Source organism: Gallinula chloropus, assembly GCF_964237585.1.
Source record: "Gallinula chloropus genome assembly, chromosome: 1".
In the NCBI taxonomy this organism is placed as follows: domain Eukaryota; kingdom Metazoa; phylum Chordata; class Aves; order Gruiformes; family Rallidae; genus Gallinula; species Gallinula chloropus.
In genome coordinates, this window is record NC_140085.1 from 100,289,392 (window position 1) to 100,314,738 (window position 25,347).

Consider the following 25,347-nt stretch of genomic DNA (forward strand, 5'->3'; position numbering starts at 1 on the left):
TTACCACAACTGGGTTAGCCCTGAAACAGTGGTGTGACTGGACATGGGTGATGCTGTCCTGCAGCCCAGGAACCCAGCACCCCAAGGGGCCACCCACCTGTATTTGCTGTTTTCCAGCCTGACTATGACTGTGTGTCACCCAGGCAGTAGCCAGAATTCTTTTGGGCCTGTGACCCTTTGACAGAGCAAGTGGTATGGATGCACACAGAGCTATTGGGAATGTGACCAGAAACAAGAGATCCCTGTGCTGCCTCTCCTGGGCTTCTGGTGGCCTTAGTGAGGCTGTGCCCTGACAGGCCTACCCGCTCCAGGCTGCTGAGTGCCAGGGTCCCTCTGGATGCCTCTGGCCTCCTGTGGGAAGCTGGTGCTTTCCAGGGCAGGGGAGCTGCAGGGAGAGCTGCCAGTCACACCACCCTCTCTGGCCACTGGTCCTGGCTGGGGAAGGCAGGCTGTAGGGTAGGGTCTGTCCATCTGCTCATTGAGTGCTAGAGGGACAAGGGGAGTTCTGCTCTGAGGGAAATGTGTATGTTTTGGGATGTGGCTTCTTTCCAGCAGAGACAAAACACCAGTGGTTTATAGTACTGTGGAGAATTTGTATCTGCGTCAGTGTTTCATGGTGGGAAGAGAAAAAATCCCCTCTGCTTGTGGTATATGCCAAGCAACAGATACGTACTCTGCTCATCATGTAATTCATGCAGTTTATGAATATAAAAGGACAGCAAAGAATATTTGACTTAAGACACAGGTGAAAGCAAAAGCAGGCAAGAAACACTGTACAGCAGTGAGCTTAGAAAGGGGAATGATTCTTTTAGATGCTGCTTAGAGCTCAGGATGTACTCATCCCCACAAAATTCTCACGTCAGTAAGGCTTCCTGTCCCAGTGATGAAACAGTTTGGGCTCTGCTTGACAACTTCTACCCCAGGCTGCTGTGCCTGATGTCCCAGTGGCTGTGTACGTAGCCCTTGGCATCCTCCCTCAGAGCCCAGCACAGAGGTACCAGGGCAGGAGCCAGCAGTCTCTGGGGAGTTGGTGGACCAGCCCTTCCTCCCCCCAGCTCTACAGAAACAACAGGGGTGAAGCTGGTTAGTCTGAGAGCACATAGGCAAGCATGAAAACAGGCTAGTTTACAGTACCAAACAAAACATTTGTTGTAAATACTGAAGAGGTGTATGAACAGTGGTCTATGTTGACTTATGAAAATCCTGGTGTAGCTGAAAAAAACCCCTCTCAATTTTAGGCATGTGCATAATAAGTTTGATTGCAATTAATTTGAGGGCAAGCAAACAAGAAGAGTTCAAGTGTAACTCAGCTGTAGGACAGTGTCACTAACAGGTATCCTCTAAACCATTTCCTTGATGTAAGCAAGCAAATTCTGGTGGTGGTTAATGTGTAGGTGTTGCTACCACCAAGCAGGGAGGGGTGAGATGCCCCACGGACTCTTTCTGGGGTAAGCACACAGGACCAGTGACAGAAATGGTCAAGAGCAACAGCAGCACCCATTTCTGTCTGAGGTGGAAGAGGAAGTGAGTGATGTGTGATCGAGGAGGCTTGGAACAGGGTTTGGTATTGCTTGTGCCCTCGGCCAGGCTGCTCAGTGCTTGGGTGCAATCAAACCCTGCGGGTGCAAGGCCAGTGCTGGTGAAGTTCCTCCTGGACATATGCACTGCTGCTCTCTTGTCCTCTGATGTAAAACAGGCTAGGAAACAGCATCATCACCCAGTAGGGAACCTGTGACCTGTGACAACCAGTAACTGCATCCTGTGTGGGTTTTTGTTCACAATGAGCGCTGCATTTCCTTTCTGCACAATTTCATGACTCATCTCTCAGGCACGGGATGTGGCTGGAGAGAGCAGGAGAGTCTTTGCTGAGAGCCTAGAAGGCCCTCAGATGAAGCCTTTCTAAATATTTGTACTTTTCAAGCAAGCAAATGGTGGCAGACATGTTAATTATATTCATTCAAGTTGGATATGATCAGTTAAGAAGTGATGTCTCTGGGCTGTGCAGGACCAGTGGGGAGTGCAGCATCCTTCTGGCTGGCCTCCCTCAAAGGCGCCGGGCTGGCTGGTGGCATAAAGTGGAGCTCTTGGCCAGCTCTGGGTCTGACAGACTCTTCCTCCAACCCTCCTGATCATCAGCAAGCAATGTGGCTGAATCATACTGCTATCTACTATTTATAGGAGCTAAATAAACGGTTTCCTGCCTGTAGGCAATGGATGTTTAGTGATGAGAGTGGGGAGGGTGCAGAGACACCCCACTAAAGTGTTCAAATATGGCTAAGCCCCTCAGGAGCTGGATCACAATTATATTCAAGTAGCATATGAAGAGCAGTTCTGCTTATGCTTGCTGACGCGTGCATCTTCACATGGGGGGGTTCTCTCACCTCTGCCAGGAGGTGGGATTTCAACCCCAAACAACTCCTCATCCCTGGGGTTCCCCCACCCTTGCATCAACCATGAGGGCATGAGGGTCTGGACTTCATCAAATCATTCATTACGCCTACAAGTTTAGGTACTCTACTCTACCCCTCACCTCTCAGCATGCCTACAGATGTGTGCTGGACAGCTGGATTCCTGCCCCAGGAGCTGATGCCATCTTCCTCAGTCTCCACCTGCCTTCAAGCTTTGCTCGGAGAAGGGGTTGTCTGCCAGCACTGTGCCTCCCCTTCTCTTGGGGAGCTGGGTTTGGACCTGCTGGGCTGTGACCAGGGATACCTGATAGCCCAGCTGCAGTGGAGTGATTCATGGGATTTCCCTTTGCTCTTCTTGTGGTCCCTGGGGGGCTGGAGGGGTGGGTGCTTTGAGGATGGGGAACCTCTGCCTCCTGGGAGATGGGAACACTTGGCCTATGCCCATGTGAGTGTGGGTGTTTTGGGGCAGGAGCTGGGTCCTGGGGTGTGGGGAGGCATCTGTAGCTTGTTCATCGTGCCATTGTGCCAAATGCTAACAGTAAGGAAATGTTCCCATCTTTCGGTAGCAAAGGGTGGCTAATGTCAGCTTGTTTGTAATTGATTTATTTTTCTGGTTAGCATAGTCCATGACACATTTAGCCAATATCCATGATAAAATATTGGATGGGGCTGTTGTATAAAGTGTGTATTTCATAGTTATTATTGGAAATGAGGTAAAAAGGCAACACTTAGAGCCTCAGTTCTATGTGGAACTTTTAGAAGTCACCCAAACTGATGGCAACTCCTGACAGTTTTAGTATTGTCTAGCAACACAGAGACTAGATTTGTTACACACCAAGAATTACTTGGAAGCAATTTTCAGTGACTCTTTTGGAATTGCAAATACAGCACATTAAAGAGAATTATTATCTGCTCCCGCATCATATGCAAATGGAATAGAGAAATACAGTTTGGTGGCTACCCTCTTTGGCAGCGTTGCTGTCTCAGGTTTGGTTTATACAAGCTCCTCTTTGAGGGCAAAACATATTTTCCCAGAACTTGGGAGTGAAGCCAAAACTGAGGAGTGTGAAACAGTTTTAAAAGGCCTTTTAAAAATATACTAAAATTCATGTAATGAGACATCTTCAAGAAAACAAAAAAAAATATGAAAGGAAAAGATGATGTGTTGGTCTTTTCGTCAATGTGAAAAGAATTGCAGGAGAGACTTTGAATGCATGGCTTGAAGCAAAGGGCATTAAGAGTTTATGTTGCACTCCTGTGAAAGCTGCTCATCACAGAGCGACAGGCCTCAGAGATTTCTCCTCCGAAACAACAAACCAACCTGTAGTCAGGGGACTCGGGACAGCAGGGATGGGATTCAGTGCTGTGTGTCTGTGGGTGAGTTGGAAACCTGGCAGTCAGTGTCAATTCACCTGGAGCTGGTGACAGAAGCTGGGGTAGGTGAAGGATTTTCCGCGGTGGGATGCAGAGCCTTGGAGCAGGAGGTACCTTGCTGGGTGGGACAGGCTCTGCTCCTGGTGTCTCTGATGTCTCAGGATGAACTGTGGCAGGACCCCAGAGGAGGATGCAGAGAGCAGGGTGACCGCTGCAGAGGATTCAAGAGGAAGAAAGGGCATGGGCTTAAAGACTGAGGATAACGAAGTGATGGTGGGTAATGGCATTTATAGATGCGGTTTCTTCCCTCAAATGGGTGGGGAGGCTGCAGGGGTCTCAAGCAAGGTCTGTCCTCCATCATCCTGCAAAATCTTTAGGCTTTGTAAAGTGGTGTCCCCCAGAAAGCAGCAGTCACTCCTGCTGCCTCCTCACACCTATTCTCCCTGATGTTTGCCTTGAATTCCTGGGATGGGGATGCATTTCTCTCTGGATGGTACATCACACCTCCTCTGAGCCTCCCTGGTGATGCTTCGCCAAGGACTGTGACTCCTCTCTGTCTTGTGAGCCATGAGCAGGGAATGTGCAGTGATGGTTCTGATAGGCCTAAGAATTGTGTTAACACAAATCTTCCCACAGCAGGAGTTTTCTCTCTTTTTTTTGTGTGTCTCCACCCTCTGCCTTCTCCCAGCCATCCTCTAGTCCTAGCTGGCCCTTTCAGGATTTGCCTCCTGACCTGATTTTCTGGTATGGGTTTTGCCAGCTGAGATGGGAGAAGAGTGGAGGGAAGCCAGGGCCCTAGCCAGCTTTTCAGGTGCCCTTGAACACAGGTAAGAACTCACCTGTTCCCTTTCCTTCCTGTGCACAAGCTGGGTCAGGATTTCCCTTGCTGCCATAGGAGGCTGTGGTGGAAGCTATGCACCTGCAGCTTCTGTTTGTACATATTCCTGTCCAGCTGTTGAGGGTTTGGGGTTCCCTTTCTTCTTGTGTTTATAAATATCTTAGACTTGGGATGCAGGGGTAATTGGCCAGCCCGTTTTCAGTGGTCTGTGGGGACAGGACTAGGGGCAATGGCTGTAAGCTGGAGCATAGGAAGTTCCGCACCAACATGCGGAAGAACTTTTTCACAGTGAGGGTGACGGAGCAGTGGAACAGGCTGCCCAGGGAGGTGGTTGAGTCTCCTTCTCTGGAGATATTCAAGTCTTGTCTGGATGCCTATCTGTGTAATGTGAGATAGGGAGCCTGCTTTGGCAGGGGGGTTGGACCCGATGATCTCTTGAGGTCCCTTCCAACCCCTAAGATTCTGTGATTCTGTGATTCTGTGATTCAGGTGATTTCATTTCTGATAAGGAGGGGTTTCCCCCCCCCCCCCCTTACCTTTTGTGGAGAGTTTAAAGCTTTGTTATTTGGCAAATACAAATGCCTGTTTACAGCTTTCTCTGGAGAAGGAGCTGCAGATGGAGAGCCCCTCCTTTGCTGGCGTAGGACTGAACTCTTCCATGAATTTGATACCATCTCTCTTAAAAAAACCCCGATGGTTAAACGGCCTCGGTGCGAGAGGAAAATAGATGCCTGTGTTTATACCAAATTACTAATGCTGCAGAACTTCAAGGAACTTCCAAGGTAACACAAATAACCTCTGCAGTTGTAGTTCCCACGCAGCGCATCCTACCTGTGTGGGCACAAGGCACGCCACGCTAGCTTGCTTTGAGGCTGCCCTGGAAACTGGCAGCTCTGTGGAGTGGTGACTAGGGCTCAGCAATTCTTTACTGAGCTGCCCCTGGGGCAGGAGAGAAATGTAGTCAACAAAAAGCCTGCTCTTCCATGATGGAAACAAAAAGGCGTGGCTGAAAGGAGTGGTGACGCCATCCTGAGACCTTGCTTGTGCCAATAGATGCTCTGAATGGAAAGTCCTTTTAAATGGTGCTTTGTAGACAGGTAGTGGGTGGCCAGGAGTCTGGGTCATGGAAGCATCTGGTTCCATTTGTTGTCCTTCTTTGGACTGGCTGGCTGACCTTAATGAGTCCTTCCATCCTCCTCTGCCTCATTTCCCCATCTCTAAAACTGGGGTGATCATATAGGCCTCCTCTGTAAAACGGATTTAAGCCTTGCAGACACACAGTGGCACCTCACACTTGTGGCATGGCATGGCTGAGAGCTTCGAGACCTCACGGGGTGCTGATGCAGAGGTCTGCCCTGGCTGCAGCAAGTCCTGTAGTGATGTGCCTGCCACTGTTTTGGCAGCCCATGGTGTAAGGAAGGAGAATTTCAAAAGCTGTTATGGAGGATGATGCCTGTCTCATTAACCTTGCTAGCTTGTGAGGTGCTGGTTTCCTTCTACCTCTCAGGAGTGTTACAGAGGGAGCTGGGCCTTATGTAACACCTTGCTAGAAACAGTGTGAAAAGCCACAGCATGCTTCCAAGTCCCCTGGTGCTCAGAGGCATTACACAGAACATTCTCTGCTTGCCTTATTCAGACCTTAAACCCCAGAAGTTCTCAGAAACGCAGTGGCACAGCACCTTAGCCATTGCCCTTCCTGGCTGACAGCAGGAGCTGTGGGCTGCCAGTGTTTTGAAGCGTGGGCAGCTCTGTGCCTGTACTTTGCTGTGGAAAAGGCACGGTCCTCACTGTGGCTGACGTGCCTCCCTCCTGCAGCTGCCTGGTGTTTCCTGTGCCAGTGCGGTGTGATGGCACCAGAGCTGAGAGCGTGGTCAGAACAGGGCTGAGCTTGTTCTGCTGCCCTGCAGCCCCTGCACCCCAAAAGGTGTGTATGGGGGGTCTGCCAGTGCTTTTCAGTCCTGATGGTGGGGCTGGGTCACCCCAGTGAGAAGGAGGGTGCTGCCTGCTCTGGCCAGACCAAGGTCTGGTCCTGGGGTGTCACCTGTGCTCACTCAGGGCTACTGGGGAGAGCAGGGTGTCCTGCTGCACTCCCTAACCACAGTGTGCTGTGTCAAGGATCTTGGCTCCTTTTCCTGACCCGCTTTCTGTCCTCACGTCTTCCCAGCTGGCAGGACTGGATGGGTCAATGCATGTAGGAACAGACAGACATCAGAGAGGCCGAAACACTGTTCACAAGGCACAGGAAACTTGTGGGCCCAGAGAAGAAGCAGGGGAAACTGAGCTGCAAACTTGGGATCCACACTGAGCAGCAAAAGGTCTTGTGCCAAAAGTGTGGGGGACTTGTAGAAAGGCCGTTCGGGGCCCCTCCTAAGAATAAATGCCTGTAGTACTGAAACTTACCTGCTGTTTCTTTGTGCTTAGTCTCCTGGGTCACTCCTCATCCTCCCACCTACCTGTTTCGAACTGTCCCTCACTCCTCTCTAGAGCTGTAACAGTATAACAGAACAAAACATTGTACAGGGCATGAGTTATTCACGCATTTGTTAAGCTGGTGATTTCTGGAGAGTGTCAGATCTTGACTGAGAGATTACTTTGATGGTATTAACAAGAGGTTTTTCCTGGGTATATCTCTAAAACTGGCTGATTTCTATTATCTTCCTTGAGTAGCTGGTCCATCCCCTCTGGTGACAAAGGGATGTATTGTAGTTAATACAGGTCTACACATATTTATCACTGCTAAAAGCCTGGAAAAGGATTTTGTGTTTGTCTGCCATATGTAAGGCAGAAGGACTGCATCATACCAACAAACTTTTGCTTGGACTGCAACATGTTTTGCTGTAGTAGTAATGTCACTGAAATTGTTAGAGTAAGGTACTGAACGTTAGATCCTAAATCTAGGATCATTACAGATGATGGAAACCAGTGCCAGACAAGACTGAAGTGCACTATCTGCAAGAGCAGCTGTCTGAGTTCTGCTCTAGCCTCAGACGTTGTTGTGAACCACAGACTGTCAACTGCTCTGTATGAGGATGTCACAGTGCTTCAGACCAGACTCAGACTGGGCATCCTTTGTGAGGTTTAGGCTGTTGACACAGGCTCACAGGTAGAAAAGAGGAAGATGAGTCTGAGGGAGCAAACGCCTGGGGCTTATGATGTGGTATGACGGACATGACAAGGGAACCATTTATCTTGAAATAATCAGCTAAGGACTGTTCCGAGCGAGTCATAGTTTGACAGCTTCCACCAACCTCTGTTTATAGAAGGATGAAAAAGCCGCTGCAGACAGCCGTTTCAGTGCTGACTATTTTTGGAATATTTCCATCATGTACAGGCAAAACAGTGCTTTCAATTTACATGTAACCTCCGAGACACCAAGTCAGCATCCCTGCCAAACCTTTGGCCAAAGCTTCATTTTGAGTTCATGATTGTTGTCATGTTTGCACTGCTGCATTCGAGCTGGACTTCTTCCTCTCTCGGCTCTGTGTAAGGCAGAGGTGAAGAGGAGGCCCTTCAAATGGCTGAAACTGGGTGTGGAAACCAGCAGTCCCTTGGCATTTCACAGCGCCACGGCAACTCCTCCGGCCAGGGCTGACTTTGCTTCTTCCCCACTCTAGGCTCTGCCCACAGTTCTCCCTCTCCTGCGAAGTTATGCCAAAGGAAAAAGGGAACATGCCATCGTGAAACCCTCAGCTACCATCCAGGGCAACCCAGATGGAGCCCAAGTATTAGCCTTGCAGGCTAAGGTGCAAACTCAGGATTTCTCCCAAGACTAAGGTTAGACTTGTCCAAAGCTTCACCTCCATGTGACACCACCCATCCGGTGTTTCAATCAAGGTCACGTTTGCTCTTCTCCTCACAAACTGTGCTGAACTGAGGGCCTGTCTTTGAGAAATTTAGAGGTACGAATTTTCAATACTCTAGTCGACTTTCATGGTGAGGATCTCAGGTGGTGGTGACTGCAGGATGTCTGACTGTACTTTCAGGGAAGAGTAGTGAATCCCATGCTAATGCCATTTAAAACGACCTAAGCTTCATGCCAGAGGAGATGGTGTGAATTACCAGATGATCTACGAATTCACTCTGGCTTATCACATGCTGACTTTCCTGAGAGGAACACACTCAGTGTATTTGCCCTCTTGCTTTTCTACATCTAATAACATTCCCTTTTCTTTATTAGCCTCAGGCATGAATGTTTATTGGATTATCACTAGGTTGAAGACTTGGAGCCTGGGACAGCTATATACTGTCTCTTGAGATGCTGCCTCCAGATCTGTGGGAGGGAGTCTGTCACCTTTACATGGAAGCGTAAGCACGCTGCTTGCATTCCCTGCGAGGAAGGAAGCTGCTCAGTGCATCGCAACGAACAGAACAGTAACAGAGAGAGCAGGCGACAAAAGCAAGTGTGTATGACTATAGCGCTTTGTGGCTTTTGCAGTAGAAACAATACCACAGAGACAGCAGAGGCCGATAAGAAACACGCCGTGGTCGTGGCTACGTTCAGTCCTCTGCTCCTGCTGTGCATCGGACGTTGGAGACATCCAGCAAGGCAGTGAGCTAACCAGAGGCCGAGCATGCTCAGCCATGGGCTGACAGGCCTGGCAGAAGACAGGCCCAGCACCACCGTACCCCTTCTGTCGGCACCAGGGCTTTCTAGCTGGCTGGTGTGTAGCCCAGCAGTGTTACTTCCTGCATAACGGGTAGGAGAGGGAGGGTGTCTGCAGCGAGCAGAAGGGGTGAGGGCACGGTTATCTGCAGGGCTGGCAGACCTTGCATGGTTCTGTTCAGCACAAGATGGGACAGTGTTTGGGCTGTGGCAGCACATGGGCACAAGCAGTAGCTCTCGCTGTGCCTGTCCCACTCCTCGGGGAGCACTGCTGGTTGGTGCCGGGTGCTGCACTGCCAGTGCTCCCCGCTGTAGATGTTTTTGGGGTGTGCATCCCACACTGCATTGCTGAAGGTCCATGCTGGCCTCCAGAGCTCCTCTGTGGCAGTGGCCTAAAGCTCCTGTGTTTTCCAGAGATGCCCATTTGCCCTCAGACACCCTCTGCTTGCTGCCTTCCCTCTGGGGGAAACAGAGACATTAGTGCAGGTTCTTCCAGTGCTCCCCTCCCAGTAACATCCAGAAAATCCCTTCCTCCTTGTAAAATGGGGATCAAAGCCCAGTCAGGACTATGGCACAACATTGACTTGCTCCTTAAGAGAAGGAAGGTGAAGCTACAAGGATATTGCCGTTTCCACACCTCTCAAATGGCAGGAAGACTGAGGTTAGAGACACGGGCCACTTTCTCATTGTCCAGCTGAGTCTTGTGGCACAGAAGGTTTCTGATGTTGGTTAGAAAAGGGGCTGCTTGGTGGGATAGCCTATGCCAGGGTCTCATGGGGAATCCTTGCTGCAGGTAGATGGTGTGCCCCTTTGCTGGCTTGGCTGCACTTTTTTTATACAGGATCTCTGGGCAAGCTGATTTTGTGCCCACACACCCAAGTACTCAGAAATGCCAAGGCCCAGTGTCGCTTCTGTGATGGACAGGGGACATCAGCTATTGAGCCCTCGCCACCTCTCTCAAGTGCCTCTGCACAGCTCACAGTGAATGCATGTTTTTGAACAGGTCTTTCGTATCCTTTAGGGGTGGTCTCTTGCTCCTGTCTCCCCACTGCCCTAACCGGAAAAAGGATGCCATATTTGATGTGCTGTAACTGGCATGCTGGAGCATAGGGCCTTCCAGTCTGAGTCATTTCAGCTGTGATGTTACATGGGCGTGGGCATCGGGGCATGACAGACCTGATTGGCTGGAAGTAGTGGCCTTCATTACGGATACTGGACAACGGCCTTTTAAGCCTTGTTCTGTGGCTGTGAAGCTTTACCTCTCCCCTCTTGCCCTCATGTGCACACACGCATCTTCCCATCTGTATTTCGACCCCAGTTTCAGCCTGCAGCCCTGCGGCAGGCAGTACCCAGCGAGCAGGCTGGCACCGAGCAGGCTCCGTGTGTGTGTGTGTGTGTGTGTGTGTGTGCAGAGGGTAGCACGGTACCTGCCCCAGTGCATGTGCGATCTGAGCGTGGGGGCAAACAGGCAAAGCGCGGGGCTACGCTGGGCTTTGGGGCATGAGGCGGTGGCTTTGAGGCATTGTAGCCTCAAGGAAGAAGCGAGACACGGTTGAGCAGAGTGCGAGCAGTGGTTTCAACCCAGGGAAAGGGAAATAACAAAGGAAAGAAAAGCAGGTGAGCTCAGAGTTGCTGCTTTCACCCAAAGCCCTGTAGAGACTCGGGCTGGAAGCAGATGTGTCCAAGTGTAGAGACCTTACGTGTCGCTGCCAGTGAGGCTGAGGAGGATGTCCCCACAGTGCCAGAGCTGCCGGCGCTGTCTGCTTGGCTTGGGGAGATGCTCGGGCACAGGAAGCCGTGCCCTTGGCTTGTTTTTCTCCACAGAGGGTACCCGTCAGGCAGAGTAACGACATCTTGCTGCTGTTGCTTCCTCTCTCCTTTTGTGTGTGCATGCTCTGTAAGGAAATGATAAAAAGAAAAAAAAGAAGGAAGAAAAGCTAGGTTTTCCTGCGATGTGAACAGGCAGCATGACTGTGACCTTGGGTGCATTTTATCTCAAGTAACTTTTTCCCCTTTTGTGCAAAAAAGGGTAGTTTTTACCCGCGTCAGTACCAGTTAAAAGACAGCGAAGCCAGAGAGGGAGAGATGTCTTACAAGACTTTCCTATAACATCAAGGAAGAAGGATGACATGAATGAACAAGAAAGGTTTATCTAATATTGTACGTCTCCAGTGCCACAGCTTTTCTTCTGTCTTCCTTCTTGGTCTACATGTGTGATAAAAAGCTGGATGATTTTGGTGGCCACTGTAGCAGAGGGACTGTGTTGGGGATGATACGATTCAAAATCCTCCCCACCACATCTGTTTCATATTGGAATCAGTAATCAAGATTTTATTAGCTTCTGACGTGGTTTTGGACCTAACTCCCATGCTTCCTTCAAGCTTCTTTCCTCAGCATCTTTCCCATACCAACCAGCTTTGAGGCTGGTTTCCAGTAAGACCTGAGGCAGCGTTTTCATCCCCTCCCATGCTCATCCCTCTTTTGCAGCTTGCTTGAACAGCTGCCCATGCCTGCAGAACACATTCTCGCAGCTCTGGCCAGCCCCTCATAGGTCAAGCATTGATATAAAGCTGATCCTGATGGTTTCCAAGGGAAGTGTGTCTCCTTTCTGACATTGTCCAACAGCCATCAGCTACCCACTTCCCACTGGGGGTCCTGGGCTTGCTGTCCCCTTGGTACTGCTAAGGCTATAAGGGGAGCAGGAGTATTCTCATCACCCCCTGCCCCCAAAACCACATCCATCTCACGAGGATGGTGGCACGCGGATCCTGCAGTTTAACTCTTCAGGTGAACATGGAAGAGGACGAGGGCCCTGGCTGGCCCTCCAGCTGGGTGGACAGACCTTGGGAGCATTCCTACATCTCAGTGTGTGCTTGCTTTGTCACTGCACATTATCCCTGTCCTGATAAAACAGCCTGTTGAGAAGTATTTCTGTCCATAGCTTTTGTGCCTGTGCTAGAAACGGGAAGTGCTAGGGTGAGAGCTGGGAGGAGGGGAGGAGGGCACGAGGGCTGTACCGACACATCCCACGACCGCTTGCTCACAGCAGAAAAATCCTCTCACCTGCCAGAAGCTGTCATTAGACAAGGCAACACTGGATTTTTTGACCCTGAAAATGAACTTTAGGAGGATTTTCCTAGTCAAGTGCTTGCTGCTTTTCTTTCCCCATGTAAAATGTGAGTTTTTCTTACAATTTCTTTGCTTTCTTGGGGGCTAGCCTTGTTAAAATTGCATTTTAAACCATTTACAGCTTAGTGGGATGTTACTGATAAGCAACTAGTTCTACTTTCCCAATGAGTGAAGACCTTTGGCTATTATTGTTTGATTTAATTTTTAGCTGGAGGGGGAGGGCAGAACCTGAGTTTCCTTTTCCATTTATAATAATCTGCAAACAGTTTTGGTTTTAAGTTAGTGAGCCTTAATTTGACACATGTATAATGAGAAATGTCAGCATGCAGTTTTCTCTCTGCCCTTGAGGTAACTTGTACTACATTAGAGATCCAGTTCACGGTGCATTATCACATGTAATTTCCTTTTCTTATCAAAGATGAGCAAATCTTTTGAAAGTGCAAATTATATTCTTCCATAAATATTAACAGGAAGAGTGATATATCTCAGTGTCCTTAGTGGAGCTGAGGAAGTCTGAGACGTGAAAACAGCAAGCAAATACATATGTCTTTTATGTTTTGCATACTATTGCTCTCTATTTTTTACAACATTAATCTAAAAAGCTTAATTAAGGTGTTAACTCATAGATTAGAGAAGGTTGTAAGAGAAGGAGGCAATACAATCATGCATGGATTACTTTTTTTCTGTTCATGCCACTACAGATTGTATGTATGGCTGTTTAATGCTTTTCTTTTCCTCCAAACCAAAATTTATAGCTATTTAAAGTTTTTATTTTTTTTAATGTGATGCATAAATATTTTCCCCAGCAGAAATGAAGATTATTCCCTTGAATGGAAAACTTGTTCCAAAGACTTCCTTACTTCTCTAAAGTTACTATGGGAGCATTTAGTTTTAACCCTTCCTTGCAACTGCAGGCGAGGTCTACGCTGCCAGTGCCCTCAGAGCGCGCTGCAGTTCCCAGTTACTGCTGTTCCATTAGCTAAACAGATTTTTAGTCTCGTATACGTAAGATGCTCAGCTTTCTATTAGCAAGAACATGGAGATCAGATAAACATCCACAGATGTGTTTAGGTCACTGGTTCACAAAGATGCCATTAAGTTATCTTTGAAAACTTAGATTTTTTTTTTTTTCTTCCAGAGAGAGGGGAAAAAGAAAAGGGTGATATCTGGTATGCAAAGAAGTCTCATTACTAGCTCTAAATACCTGTGTGTGACTGAGCAGAAACAAGTATTGGAATGCAAATATTTGGGTATAATCTGTAATGCAATCTGTGCAGAGGATAGCTGCTTCCAAGACCGTTTGGTTGAGAACTTAATTTCAGAATATTCATTAGATGTGTCAGATACCTCCCCTTTGACTGGGGGTGAAGTGCCAGGAGCACTTCAGTAGTAATTTTCTTATTGTGCTACAACTATTTTAGTTCTTTGGTTATCTCTAATATTGTTAGCTTCATTAAATAGGAACTGGATTTGGGTTTCCCCTATGTGATGGATTTTATCGTTGTCCTTGATACTGGGAGTGAAGGACTGTAACAAAAATATGCATAAGCATAGTTTTTCTCTCAATTGACAGAAAGGGCTTAAGATATGTAAATTTAGACCAGAATCAGCTCTGTCTGGTGATGTGAAGACAAATCCCCTCCTGCCGATCGGCTGTGTCCTGAAAAATTAAAGAGTGATGAACATAAGAAAATGGTGAACAAAACAAGCTGTGGCTCTGAGTGCACCTTTGGTTATCAGCGGGCTTCTCCCACCCGATGCCTGTGAGCACTTTTCTACCTCCTCCTGCCAATTTTCCCCCTGCCACAGGAGTGGAGGCAGCACCGTATTTGAAGTGACCTCCTGACAAACCTTGGACTTCGAAAGGTCCCGGTTCACTGGAGATGGACCTTGCAAAGGCTGTGGAGCAGCCAGGAGGGGAGAGGGCAGGCCGCCCAGCCCGGAGCACACCCTCTCCACTGCTAGCAATGCGACTGATGTTTATCAGCCTTGGCTTTCCTGAATATGCGCTTCAGTGGCCATGTGAGAAGTACTGCCCGGTCCTGGCAGTACCTTTGGGAACCTGGGACTCGTCAGCAAAGTGGGCCTGCAGAGAGAAAATATGTTTTTGGCCTTTGGGTCTCCCGTGCCCGATCAGTTCACAGGATGCCATTAGCTGTCCATTTTCCCCACCTTACTTGCCCCACTGTGGGTTTACTCCAGCAGGGCCGGGTGCCTGGGATGGGTGAGGAGGGAGCACTGCAAGATGTAGGCACCGTGCCTGCCTCCAGTTCAGTGCCTTATGCCCACTCACTGCTTGACAGGGGCCATCAGCAGCATTATCACTGCCGTCAGTGTCACTGCCGAACCGATCCCACTGCCCAGGACCCCTACCAGTTTGTGTCCTTAGTGTCCGCAGTGATGTTTGCAGCCATGGGCGTGCTGCAGACTGGTCTGTGCCACGTGCAGAACACACTGAAGTGACCTCATTTACTGGAAGCATTAAGTCCACATGCACCCATGAATTTTAGCATCCAGAATCACTCCAAATAAGCCGGTGAGAGCATAATACCAGCTTTTGAAAGCCAGACTCTCAGCTTCCTTGGCCCCCGAATTAAACTGACTGCTGACATTTACCAAAGAAACGATCAAGGAATGCTCTGGAGCAGGGGAAGAAAATAGCATTGGCTAATGAAGAGCAGCAATTGAGAGGGGGTAGCAAGTGACAACCTTTTGGGTCACTGCTGTGTCTTCTGGTGATACACCGACAGGCTGGTTGTGATTCTGGGGTCCCCAATACAAGAAAGACATAGAACTGTTGGAGAGGGTTCAGAGGAGGCCACAAAGGTGATTAGAGGGCTGGAGCACCTCCCCTATGAAGAGAGGCTGATGGAGCTGGGCTTGTTCAGCCTGGAGAAGAGAAGGCTGCGGGGGGACCTCATTGCAGCCTTCCAGTCCCTGAAGGGAGCATACAAACAGGAGGGGAATCAACTTGTTAAAAAGGTAGACAATGTCAGGACAGGGGAGAATGGATTAAAGCTAAAGGAGGGAAGGTTTAGATTAGATATTGGGGGAAGCTCTTTACAGAAAGAGTGGTAAGGAGCTGGAACGGGCTGCCCAGAGAGGTGGTGGATGCCCCGTCCCGGGAGGTGTTCAAGGCCAGGTTGGATGGGGCCCTGGGCAACCTTGTGTAGATCCAGGCCCTGAGGTTGGTGTCCCTGCCTGTGGCAGGGGGGTTGGAACTCTATGATCCTTGGGGTCCCTTCCAACTCAGACCATTCTAAGATTCTGTGATTCTCTTTACAGGTTCCAGCACCAAATGCATTTACAAGGCTGTGAATGACTCAGTTCTTCTCAGCACCCCTGCTGATGCTGGTGGGGACGTGTATCATACCAGATGGCAGAGAGACCAAGCAGAGTTGGTTCAGATAAAAGACAAAAACGTTAAGTACTTTGTGCTGAAGAGCTCCTGTAGGTGTCAGTTACACATGAATGGGACTCTGGAGATAGAGCGTGTGGTGAAAGAGGATAGTGGAAAGTACAAAGTGATGGTTTATGGGAAGGATGGAAGATTTAAGGCAGCAGAAGAAACAATGTTAATCGTTCAAGGTGAGTTTTTGTTCTTCTCACACTATTTGCAGCATAAAACATGCCCTCTGGTCTCCTGCTTCTTTCTGGTTGCCCTCTTTGTCAGCCACCAAGCTTCTACTTGTGCCCAAGCAAGCGCCCATGAGCACATCTGTGTTGGCAGCGGGGTGAGCGCGGTCGGCCTTACTGCAGCTCCGCAGGTGGTGCCAGGACCCCTCAGGCCCTGAGGCGGGGCAGCACCACATGAGTGGGCCTGTGCTGTCAGCAGCACCCTGCTCTCAAAAACCTCTTGTGGGAGCACAGAAACCTATGTGAGGTACACCTGTGGCTGTGGCACTTGTGGTAGTATGTCATAGGCGCTGAGATGTGGCTATTGGTCCCTAGCAATTGCTCCAGCAAGGTGAGCACCTTGTGTGATGCCTCTGCCATCCTCCTGAGGAGAACCCTGTTGGCACTAAATGCCTGTATTTAGGCAACATGATCCCATTCCAGTTTTGCTCTAGCAAAAAAGTAGCCAGCAGCCATCTCTCCTCAGCTACCTCACAATAGGAGTTGAATTTGCAGGGGAAGAGGACTCCTGCTTCCTATCCTTGCATAGCATCACGCAATAAATATGAAGATCAAGCTGTTCAAAGGATGCTTATGCACACATCTGGGGATTTTCACTGCCTAAGGTTCAAAGCATGAAGGCAGCCTCCGTTATTCTGCTGCATCTTGTCCTGAGACACAAGAGCAGCAGCAGCCCAAAGCTTTTGGGGTGAGTAAGGAAGAAAGGGATGGCTCTCCTGCTCTTTTATGGCTGCTGCCGCCTCTCTGGACCACTAAGCTGTCAGATAGTGTGGGGGTTTTTGGCCCCAGAAATAAGATGATTTTACTGCATCCTTCCTCAGCCAGCATGCACAACTCTGCCAGCCTCTTGAGGTAGTGGGCACCAGCTGGCACTACAGAAATGATACCTTGGTGAGGTGGCTGCAGCAGCAGCAAAGAGAGCTGAAATAGCTTCTCTGCAGTGGGAGGCCCCATAGCTAATAGACTGCTGAGTAGCAAGGGTGTCCCACTACTTCAGGAATCATTGCTGGAAACTGTCTACAGGCTCAGGAAATCAGCAGGGCCTGATGCTACTTACTTAGGCTTTAAGGCACTGAGATGTCATTAGGGTTTCCTGGGTTCAATTTCAGGTTAAGGTTGCAACCTAGTTACGTGCTGCATCATTTCATCTACTGCACAGCAGAGGTTGCCTTCCCCCCGAGAGGGGTTTTGGGAATAAAATCTTCCAGGTGCTAGAGTCATTTGCCAGACAGATTGCATTTTGTTACTAGGGTTGGACAGACAGTTGTTTAAAAAAAAGCAAAAAAAAAAAAAAAGAAGGAAAAAGAAAAGCTTAGATGATACCATCACACAGCTCCATCAGCAGAGCCTGGGTGCTGGTGTTTCGCACCCGGGTGGGTGTTCCGCTGAGCGGTAGGTTGCAGCTTGCAGAAGGGGAGTGGCCTTATGGGTGGCTGCAGATATCACAGCCTGAACCCAGGCTGCATTTGCTACAGGCAGCCCTTGCTGTCTCTCCAACTTAAAATGCTTCTAAGTAGAGGTGGCTCTGGTGTGGTTTTGTTGGGGAAAAAGAAAAAAAAAAGGTGGAAATTAATTATTTCCCACCCTGCCCCCCAACTGATGTCCCTGCCTGCATCCCTTAGTTCAGGAAAGCCCTGTGGGCTTTTCTGGCTCTCAGTGCCACCAGTGTCAGAGAGAATGTGGACCAGAAAGGTAGCTGGCTCTTTGTGGGACATCAAAAGCGACAGAAGTCGGTTCTTTCCGCCACAACCTTGCTGAGCGCTGAGGGGTGTCTGTTCTGTGTTTTCTGTTCTGTTCTGGTGGGATTTCATTGCTGTGGCTGCCGTGCTAGCTGCGTGCCTGGGCTAGCACATAAAGCGTTGTAAGGAGCTCTTTTGTCTCAGAGGAAATCTCTCCTGACCACCACAGCCAGATCAGATGCACCTTCGTTTGCACCAAGGTGCTGGGGCCAGCGTTGGAGGGGGCTGGGGCACCAAGTCTCTCCCTCCTCTGAAAACACGACTTCTTCCCCTGCTTGGCTGGATGGCTGTGAGCCAGGCTGAGCCTGTAGGTGCTCCAGCTGTGGTGATGCAGCTCTGCTTGCCAGGACAAGCATGTAGGCTAATAGACTGCATCTTCTTTATTATTCCCATGTTATTTCTGTAGCAGAGGTCTAACGTGCTCTTCTTTCTTCTCTGGTGTCATTAGCTGGTGTTTCTCCCTTACAGCTTGTTGGGGGCTAATTCTCTGTTCTGCTTAACAACAGAGGTTCCCAAAAGGAGACACCATCTCCGATGTGCCTGTCTGTCCCTTCTCTTCTTTTTCAGACCACGTCCCTCAGCCGATCCTCAGCGCTGAATGTGTTAATAAAACTGTATCTGTCAAGTGTGAAGTGAAGCCGAAGAACAAAGATGAAACATTTTTAATAGAACTGATTGTAGATAAAAACAAAAAATTCCAAAAGAATGCAACGAAGTTGGAATTGTACAAACAGCCTTCTGGGACGTTCAGCTGTGTTGTCCACAACAAAGTCAGCAGAAAAATATCTGAAAAAGTAATGAAGTGCTCAGGTAAAAAAAAAAATGAATCTTTTTTTGCTAGAGTCCATGGGCAGACCCACAAAGCCCAACGCAGTTGCATGTCTCTGTAGGACTGGTCCAGGTGCCAGGAGCATCAATAGCTCCCGGTACCCAGCACTGTGAGTCTAAATACTGCCACAGTTATTGGGAATTGATGCTTCTGGGGTAGCTGGGATGTGAGTTACGCTTTCTGGCTGGCATTCCCCAGCCTTGTCACGTCTCCATCCTCCCCATCCTGCTGCTGCCCACCACACTGCTGCCCCTGTGGCATCTCCGGTCTAACACCGGGACACAAGGTGGGCCACGCTCCTCCTGCTCTCCTGTGGCCAGTGGTGTTTTTCCCCTTGCTTAGTGGGGGCTGCTGGAAGATGGTGAGACATTTTTTGTGAGTCATGGGGATTGTGGGGGACAGAGAGGCCCCCAGGGCATACTGCAATGCTGCTTCCACCAGGATGAAGCCTCCTGGGGGAAGCTGCAGGCTGCTGGTGAGATCAAGCTGGTTGAGGGGTGAATGAATGAGACAGTGGTTCTTGCTCATTCTGTCATTTTCTCCTCTCCCAACCCCCTGAATCACTGCTGATTCTTCTTCCAGAAGCTGTCAAGGTATTGTAATAGACTCTAGTGGTGTCAACCATCACTGTGGCAGAACAATGAAGTAAAGGAGACAGTGGAGAGGTGGGCCTGAAAGTGTTTTAATTGCACACAGCAGTCTGCAAAATGCAGAAAGCACTTTCTCCCTCATTTTTATCCTTCTTCATTGCTTTGCACCTAATGGCACTTCCTACAGGTTGACTTCAGTCAACCAGTCCAAGGCTGAAGAGTTGATTTCAGTAAGATAGCATAAAACTACCTAAGCTACCTCAACATAAATTAACAAATTATTTTTGGAAAATATGGCTTGAGATCTTCTCCAAGTATATGAAGCCACAGCATTGTCAGGGGATTTGGTCTTGATTTACATCCTCATGGTGGGGAAATCAGATTATTTTCCTCATATCCATGATCCTGCCTATGAAGGTGGTGGTTGACTACTACCTGTGGATGTGGATGGGTGCTTTCACAAGGGGAAATAAGCTGCTTGAACTCTTCAGCTTGACCTAGAAATCAGGAGGGAAGTTCCAGAGAATTTAGCTGACATTTGGGGCTGCATTACTTATACCACAGATTTTCTTACTCACTTGAAGCATCATCATTCTAAATCACAAACGCAGCAAAAGAACTGAAGGAATTGTATTTTAAATGTGCAGAGTCACGCTGAAAATTATCAGATAGGCAAAAGAAGTCCGTGCTCTTCCTTGTAAAAAATGTGAAAGTTAAAGTAAAAAACAAGGGACAGATTATATTGGTATGATACTGGGCGTGTGTTCAGTTCAAACTTAGTATTTCCAGTTCAGTACTGAGGAAAACGTCTCTGAATTTGCTAATCTTGGTTTCATCCCAGCTACCTGCCAGCCCTTCACTTAAAACACTTGTTTGGTCTCGATTCCTGCTAGAGCTAGTGAAGAGCGGGGGGCTCATGAGAGTTGAGGCAGTATTTCCAGATTCCAGCTATATCTGCCATAGCGAATTTAAGGAAAAACCCAAGTCCCTAGGCCAGCCCACAGTGTGAGAAGGGAGGGAGCAAGCCTTGAGTCTTAGGGGCCTTACTGAAGCAATCCAAGGTCTGCTGTGATTGAAGGGCAAAGAGCTTAAGGCTGGGGTGACCCCTGCTCTTCCACACAGCCCTGGCCTCCTGAAGGATCCTCCCAGTGCCTAAAATGGCCAAAATAGGGTAGTTCTCTGTGGCACGAGTGAACAGCCCCGTTGGTGCTAGCATTGGGAAGGGGCTGGGGCACAGGATGTGGCATGGACTTTGAAACCAGGTGTGAGAGCGTGCTGCTGGATTAGGCCTGTCTAGAGCAGGGCCAACTAGCCCAAACATGCTGACTTCATGAAGAGTAGCTGGCTGAAGCTGGCCATCCTGGGCACGAGCCAGGCAAGCACGGGCCTGCCAGCATTGCTGGTACAGGCAGGCGTTAGCCATCAGCGAGGTGGTTTGATTTCACTCCTCACCCTTGAGAAGTGCTCTCCTTTCACAGAGCAAGTTGGGTGGGAGAGTTTGGGTTTTTTTCTCAAGTTATTAACAGAGAAATAAAATACTTGCCACACTGCTCTTCGAGGTACAAATGCTGGGTTTTTCAGGCACTAAAACCCACCAAAACCCCCTCAGACCTTTTTGTGCAGTGGCAAGACTCGACCAGCTCCACGGCAGAGAAACCATCCCTCGGCTTGCAGTCAAACCTCCTTCCAACCCTGCTGCCCTCCATGCCCTCCTCTGGTCCTGCACTGGAGGCCTGTTACCATGAATTTTGACTTTTAGCAGGCAAGGCATGCTTCACGTGGCCTTCAGGTCACCTGAAGACTTGCCATATAACTGTCACCTTGTGTGAATCTGCCTGGGCTCACCTTTGTGAGAAACGGGCGAGGGAAGGTGCAAAATACACCTTGGTGTAACACTGTCAGATGAAACAGGAGACAAGAGCTACATCACTGAGGGTGCTCATCTTTTTCTTCCACTGGGGAAGCCCAGGCTGACACTGTAGACTTCTCAGCTTTGGTGTCATCACTCTTTGCTCTCTGTGTGTGTGCCCTATGAAAGTTAAGGGTGGTAGCAGCGGTATGGTCCCTTTTGGAGCTTTGTACCCCAAGAAGCCAAGGAAGGTGCACTTCTGCTGGGTTCAGCTCCACAGCACCAGTGCTCGAGCTTGAATGCCAAATGCCAGGAGGAGGTGGCAAAGGAAGGCCAGCACCCAGAAAGCTTTATCTGGCAAAAATAAGGAACACACATAAATTGTTTGCTCACCAGGCAAATGGAACTCTTATTTTGAAACTATGGGGTGTTTGGTTATGTTCCTTTCCTTTTTGCTAATTTTATAATTTGTAGACAGCTAAAAATTTAAGAGGAAGTACTGAAATACTATGAAGCAAGCTAGTCTCTATATTTCCAGTATGACTTTGAAAGTTTATTTTTGTTAGGTGCTGACCACTGCCTGGATGTCTATTGTGCTTAAAAAGGGTCCACTGCTAGAAGGAACAGGGCATTTGTGGTAATTTAAATAGGATGAGCTGGCACACATGAATGCTCTATTTTCAATTTTTGGCAGAACTTGAATCCATCAGGGAGCAATCAGAATTCCCCACAATGAGGATGTGCAACTTTCAGCTGTGTACATCAAAAAGGCAAAGAGTGGGCTCTCTGACTGGCTCTGCCTTTACAGTTAATGGAAGAAAATACCAAATTTATGTAGATGTTGTGTAAGTTATTTCTTTCCTCTAACATTCTCTTTCATTCCCTTAACTAGTCCAGCTGGACTTTTATCTCATCTCAAGCATAGCAGGAGGTGCAATCTTCTTTGTCATCTTTGTGATTTTGCTTATTTATTGTATCAGGAAGAGGAAAGCAAGACGGCTTGAAGGTGTTGGTCGTGGTAAGTGTTTAAGGATTTGCTATTAACAAAAAACTTCCTGTCTCAAGATATTTGGTTTGTTCGTGGGGGGAGATTTGCTCCTCAAAAGCTCTGCCAAAGTCACCATTCATGAGCATCCGTGGGGCTAAAATATACAATTAGATATCCCACGAGCAGATTTTTTTAATTGACTTTATACAGTGAAAAATTAGGGTCCTTGAAATCATTACTGACATTTGGAAGCATTATAGATAATGAGAAGGGGAAAGGGCTCAGCTTTTCTATGAGTTCCCTCAGGCATCTCACAGGATTTGCCCTCTCTATAAAACAATGCCCTTGGAGGCCTGTCAACACTGGAGATCCAACTTGGGTCACTTCAAAGAGTTGAAGTTTTCAGAGTGGGCAGAGATTTCATCTGTTGTCCAAAACTCTTGCTTCTAAGACCACAGGGAAAACTCTGCCAGAATCTTCTCTGAGAGTGGGCTCTCAATCTTGATGGAGAAGTTGCCTTGATTCACAACCCAGGTGTTACTGCTAGTTTGTGTGGACAGAGGATACTGAGCTGCCACTGGAAGAGCTGTCTGTCCTACCCGGAATGGGAGGCTAAAGTAGGAGGGAGGCCACCCTGGCAAGGAGGTGGTCCTGCAGCCAGTGGAGCACCTCAGTCTTGTTTCTGAGTCCAGTCCCCACCCACTGTGTCAGGCAGGCTTCCTGTGTGGTCTCACATAACAGCTAGTCTCTGTGTGAGTCAGGTCTCAAGATACAAAATGGGAGTAAAAGCTCCTTTGTACATCACAATAGAAAGAAACCTCAAAGCAATGCCTGAAGGAAACCTCAGCTGATACCTCAAAGTGTCAGTGGTCAGGCTGACAACATGGATGAGCATGACTAGTCGCACAGCCAGCCAAAGGGAATGCAACCCCACTGCAGCTGAGTGTGTGTAACTTGCAATGGCACTCCTGCTGTCCCTGAAATTAAGACCATGAAGAATAGGTGAGTGCTTTTCCTGTTCTCAGGGAGGTCACCAGGGTGTAGCCACAGGGTGCCATCTCAGAAGGCTTGCCATAGCTTGTGAGCATGGTGCTGGTGTGTTCTTGTCTGAGTGGGATACAGAACTCCCTCAGCTGTGCAGTGATAGCACATCCTCAATTCGTGGGTTTGGATTTAGCAAGAATAAAGATAAAGAAAAGTCTGGGAACAGGAGGACTAATGTACAAGGATGACTAGCCTCCCTGAAACAGTCTGGGCTGTGCTTAAGGCCATTTCAGTGTCCCAAGAGGTGAATCCCTCAATCCCTAGGCTAAGCAGACTGACATTTCAGAAACGATGAGTCAGTGATGAGAAGTCAGACAGCCTGGCTTTACTGGGGAGATTGCTGCTGGCAAAATGGACCACTGGCTTCCAGGTGCCTGGAAGTCCCAGCATGGAGAGTGGCAGAGTGCTTTGATGTTGCTTCCTGGGGTTACCTCTCACTTTCCCTCCAGCAGCCTGCTTCAAAAAAGAGGACGGAGCCGCTCAGGCTCTGTCAGTGGCTGCTGGGACCTCTGCAGCAAAGTCAGTCCCCCCAGCTGAGGGGCGGCAGAGCTGCCCCAAGTGCCCCCCGGGTAGCTTGACCTCAGCCAGGCAGCCAAAAGGCTTTTCAGGTTTGCCCAGCGTGCACAGGGGGAGGTGGCTGTGGCTGCTCCACCGGAATGTCAGGAGCACCTGAGAGTATCAGTGGCCTTCTGGCTACGGCCAATATTTGGCTTTTACTTGTTTGGGCCAAGCAGTTTTCCCTGGCTGCTCGATGTGTGCTTGGAGTTTGAGCGTCTGCCTGATTGCTGGGTCCTTCTGTTGTTGCAGAGGAGGAGCGGAAGATGCAGGCTTGCTGTGTGGACAACGAGATGGTGATGCGGGAGCTCCCTCCGCCGCAGTACAACCCGACCGCGAAGCAGATGCGTGTGCAGCAGCGGCCGCTGCCGCAGCCCCACATGCAGCAGCAGTCACAGCCCCCACGGCCCAGGCCCCGCACTCAGCCACGGACACCAAACCACCCCAGAGAAAGACCCTGAACCTGGGAGGGACGGCGGTCCCTCCGCTCCACCATTTACTGGGAGAAGAAGGTTTCCCATAGTCAAGAAGCCCTCCTGCCCAGACCTGCGTAATGCTCAGCTGCTGAACGACCGCTTTTTGTTGCAGAAAACTAGAGAGAGCCTCAAATGGAGATTGAAGAGACTCGGCAGAGGAGATTCAAGGTGATGGGCACTCATCCCTGTGGCCATTTTTCTTCCAGTGTCTCTGTGTTAGGGTATGGAGCATTGAACCTTGAAACCCATGTCTCTCTGTGGTTCACTTGTTTTTACTGCATCTTTTTGTCTTCGTGCTTTTCGGGTGGATTATGTCAAGAAGAAGCTAAAGCTGTATTGAGACAGCATGGGCCTAAGGATCTTTTACAGGGTTTTGTGATGTGTCTCCTGCCACAAGTCGGGATAGCCCTCTTCTTCAGCATCAAATGCATGACCTTCTGATCAAAAAATAGTTGTATGTAATTAAATGCTTGGCTGAAGCTGAAAGAATTGGTGTAATCTAATGCGGAGAAGAATGTACTAAAAGGAGATGAGAGCACCTTGAAGCACATGTGTGGGAAGAACAAGTGGGGAAGGAGTAAACGTTCCACTTTTCTGTGTTTAGAACAAGAGACCACGGGCCTAACTTGTAGGAAGGGAGAGTTAGGTCAGAATTTGGGGTTGTTGGTTGGTTGGTTTTAGTTTTGGTTTTGGTTTTGGTGTGGTTTGGTTTTGGGTTCTTTTTTTTTTTGCAAATGCACTGAAGTAGATTTCTGGGAGAGGCTCTCCAGCACTGGGTGTTTCAAAGGGCAGATGAGGCACCACCTGAGAGGCATCCTCACCCTGGGAGGGCCAGGGGAACATGCTACGTGGGCTTTCCCCGGACTGATTCGGTTCAGTTTTCTGAGAGCCTTTGCTGGCAAATAAAATGAAACTTTACTCTCAGCATAGGTACTTTTGACTATTTAGACAACTTTTTTTGGTCATAGAAGAGGTCTGGTATCCATTGGCTCATGAAACAAGTATTGCAAACTGACAAGGAGTCTGATTAGTAGCAGCATTACCTCAATTGCCATGGCTTTTCATCACAGGACCTCCTGCTGATGGTGAGGCGCTGTATCCCTTGATTTTGCTGGTAAGCACCTCAGGTATTACAACCAGGTGATAGAGAACTGCTGAGAGATCTCCTTCCCAGAAGGAGGGGTTGGACTGCAGTAACTGTACCTGCATCACCTTCCACGTGCTGGACAAACGCTGCTCACTCCTCTGGTCCTTGGAGATGTTCATAAATGTAACTACCTCTATGGGAC

The 25,347-nt window shown here is 48.8% G+C and overlaps 1 protein-coding gene across 1 annotated transcript; it reads left to right on the top strand.

Annotated features, from left to right (window-relative positions):
- Positions 1-12,338: 12,338 nt before the first annotated feature.
- On the top strand, positions 12,339-24,206 carry CD2 (CD2 molecule; the record flags this gene model as incomplete). The annotated part of the gene is made up of 5 exons (XM_084278991.1): positions 12,339-12,399; positions 15,638-15,940; positions 18,295-18,537; positions 21,888-22,013; positions 23,835-24,206. The coding sequence occupies 5 exons, from the start codon at positions 12,339-12,341 to the stop codon at positions 24,041-24,043; spliced, it is 942 nt and encodes a 313-aa protein (XP_084135117.1). The 3' UTR covers positions 24,044-24,206.
- Between the last annotated feature and the right edge of the window lie 1,141 nt (positions 24,207-25,347).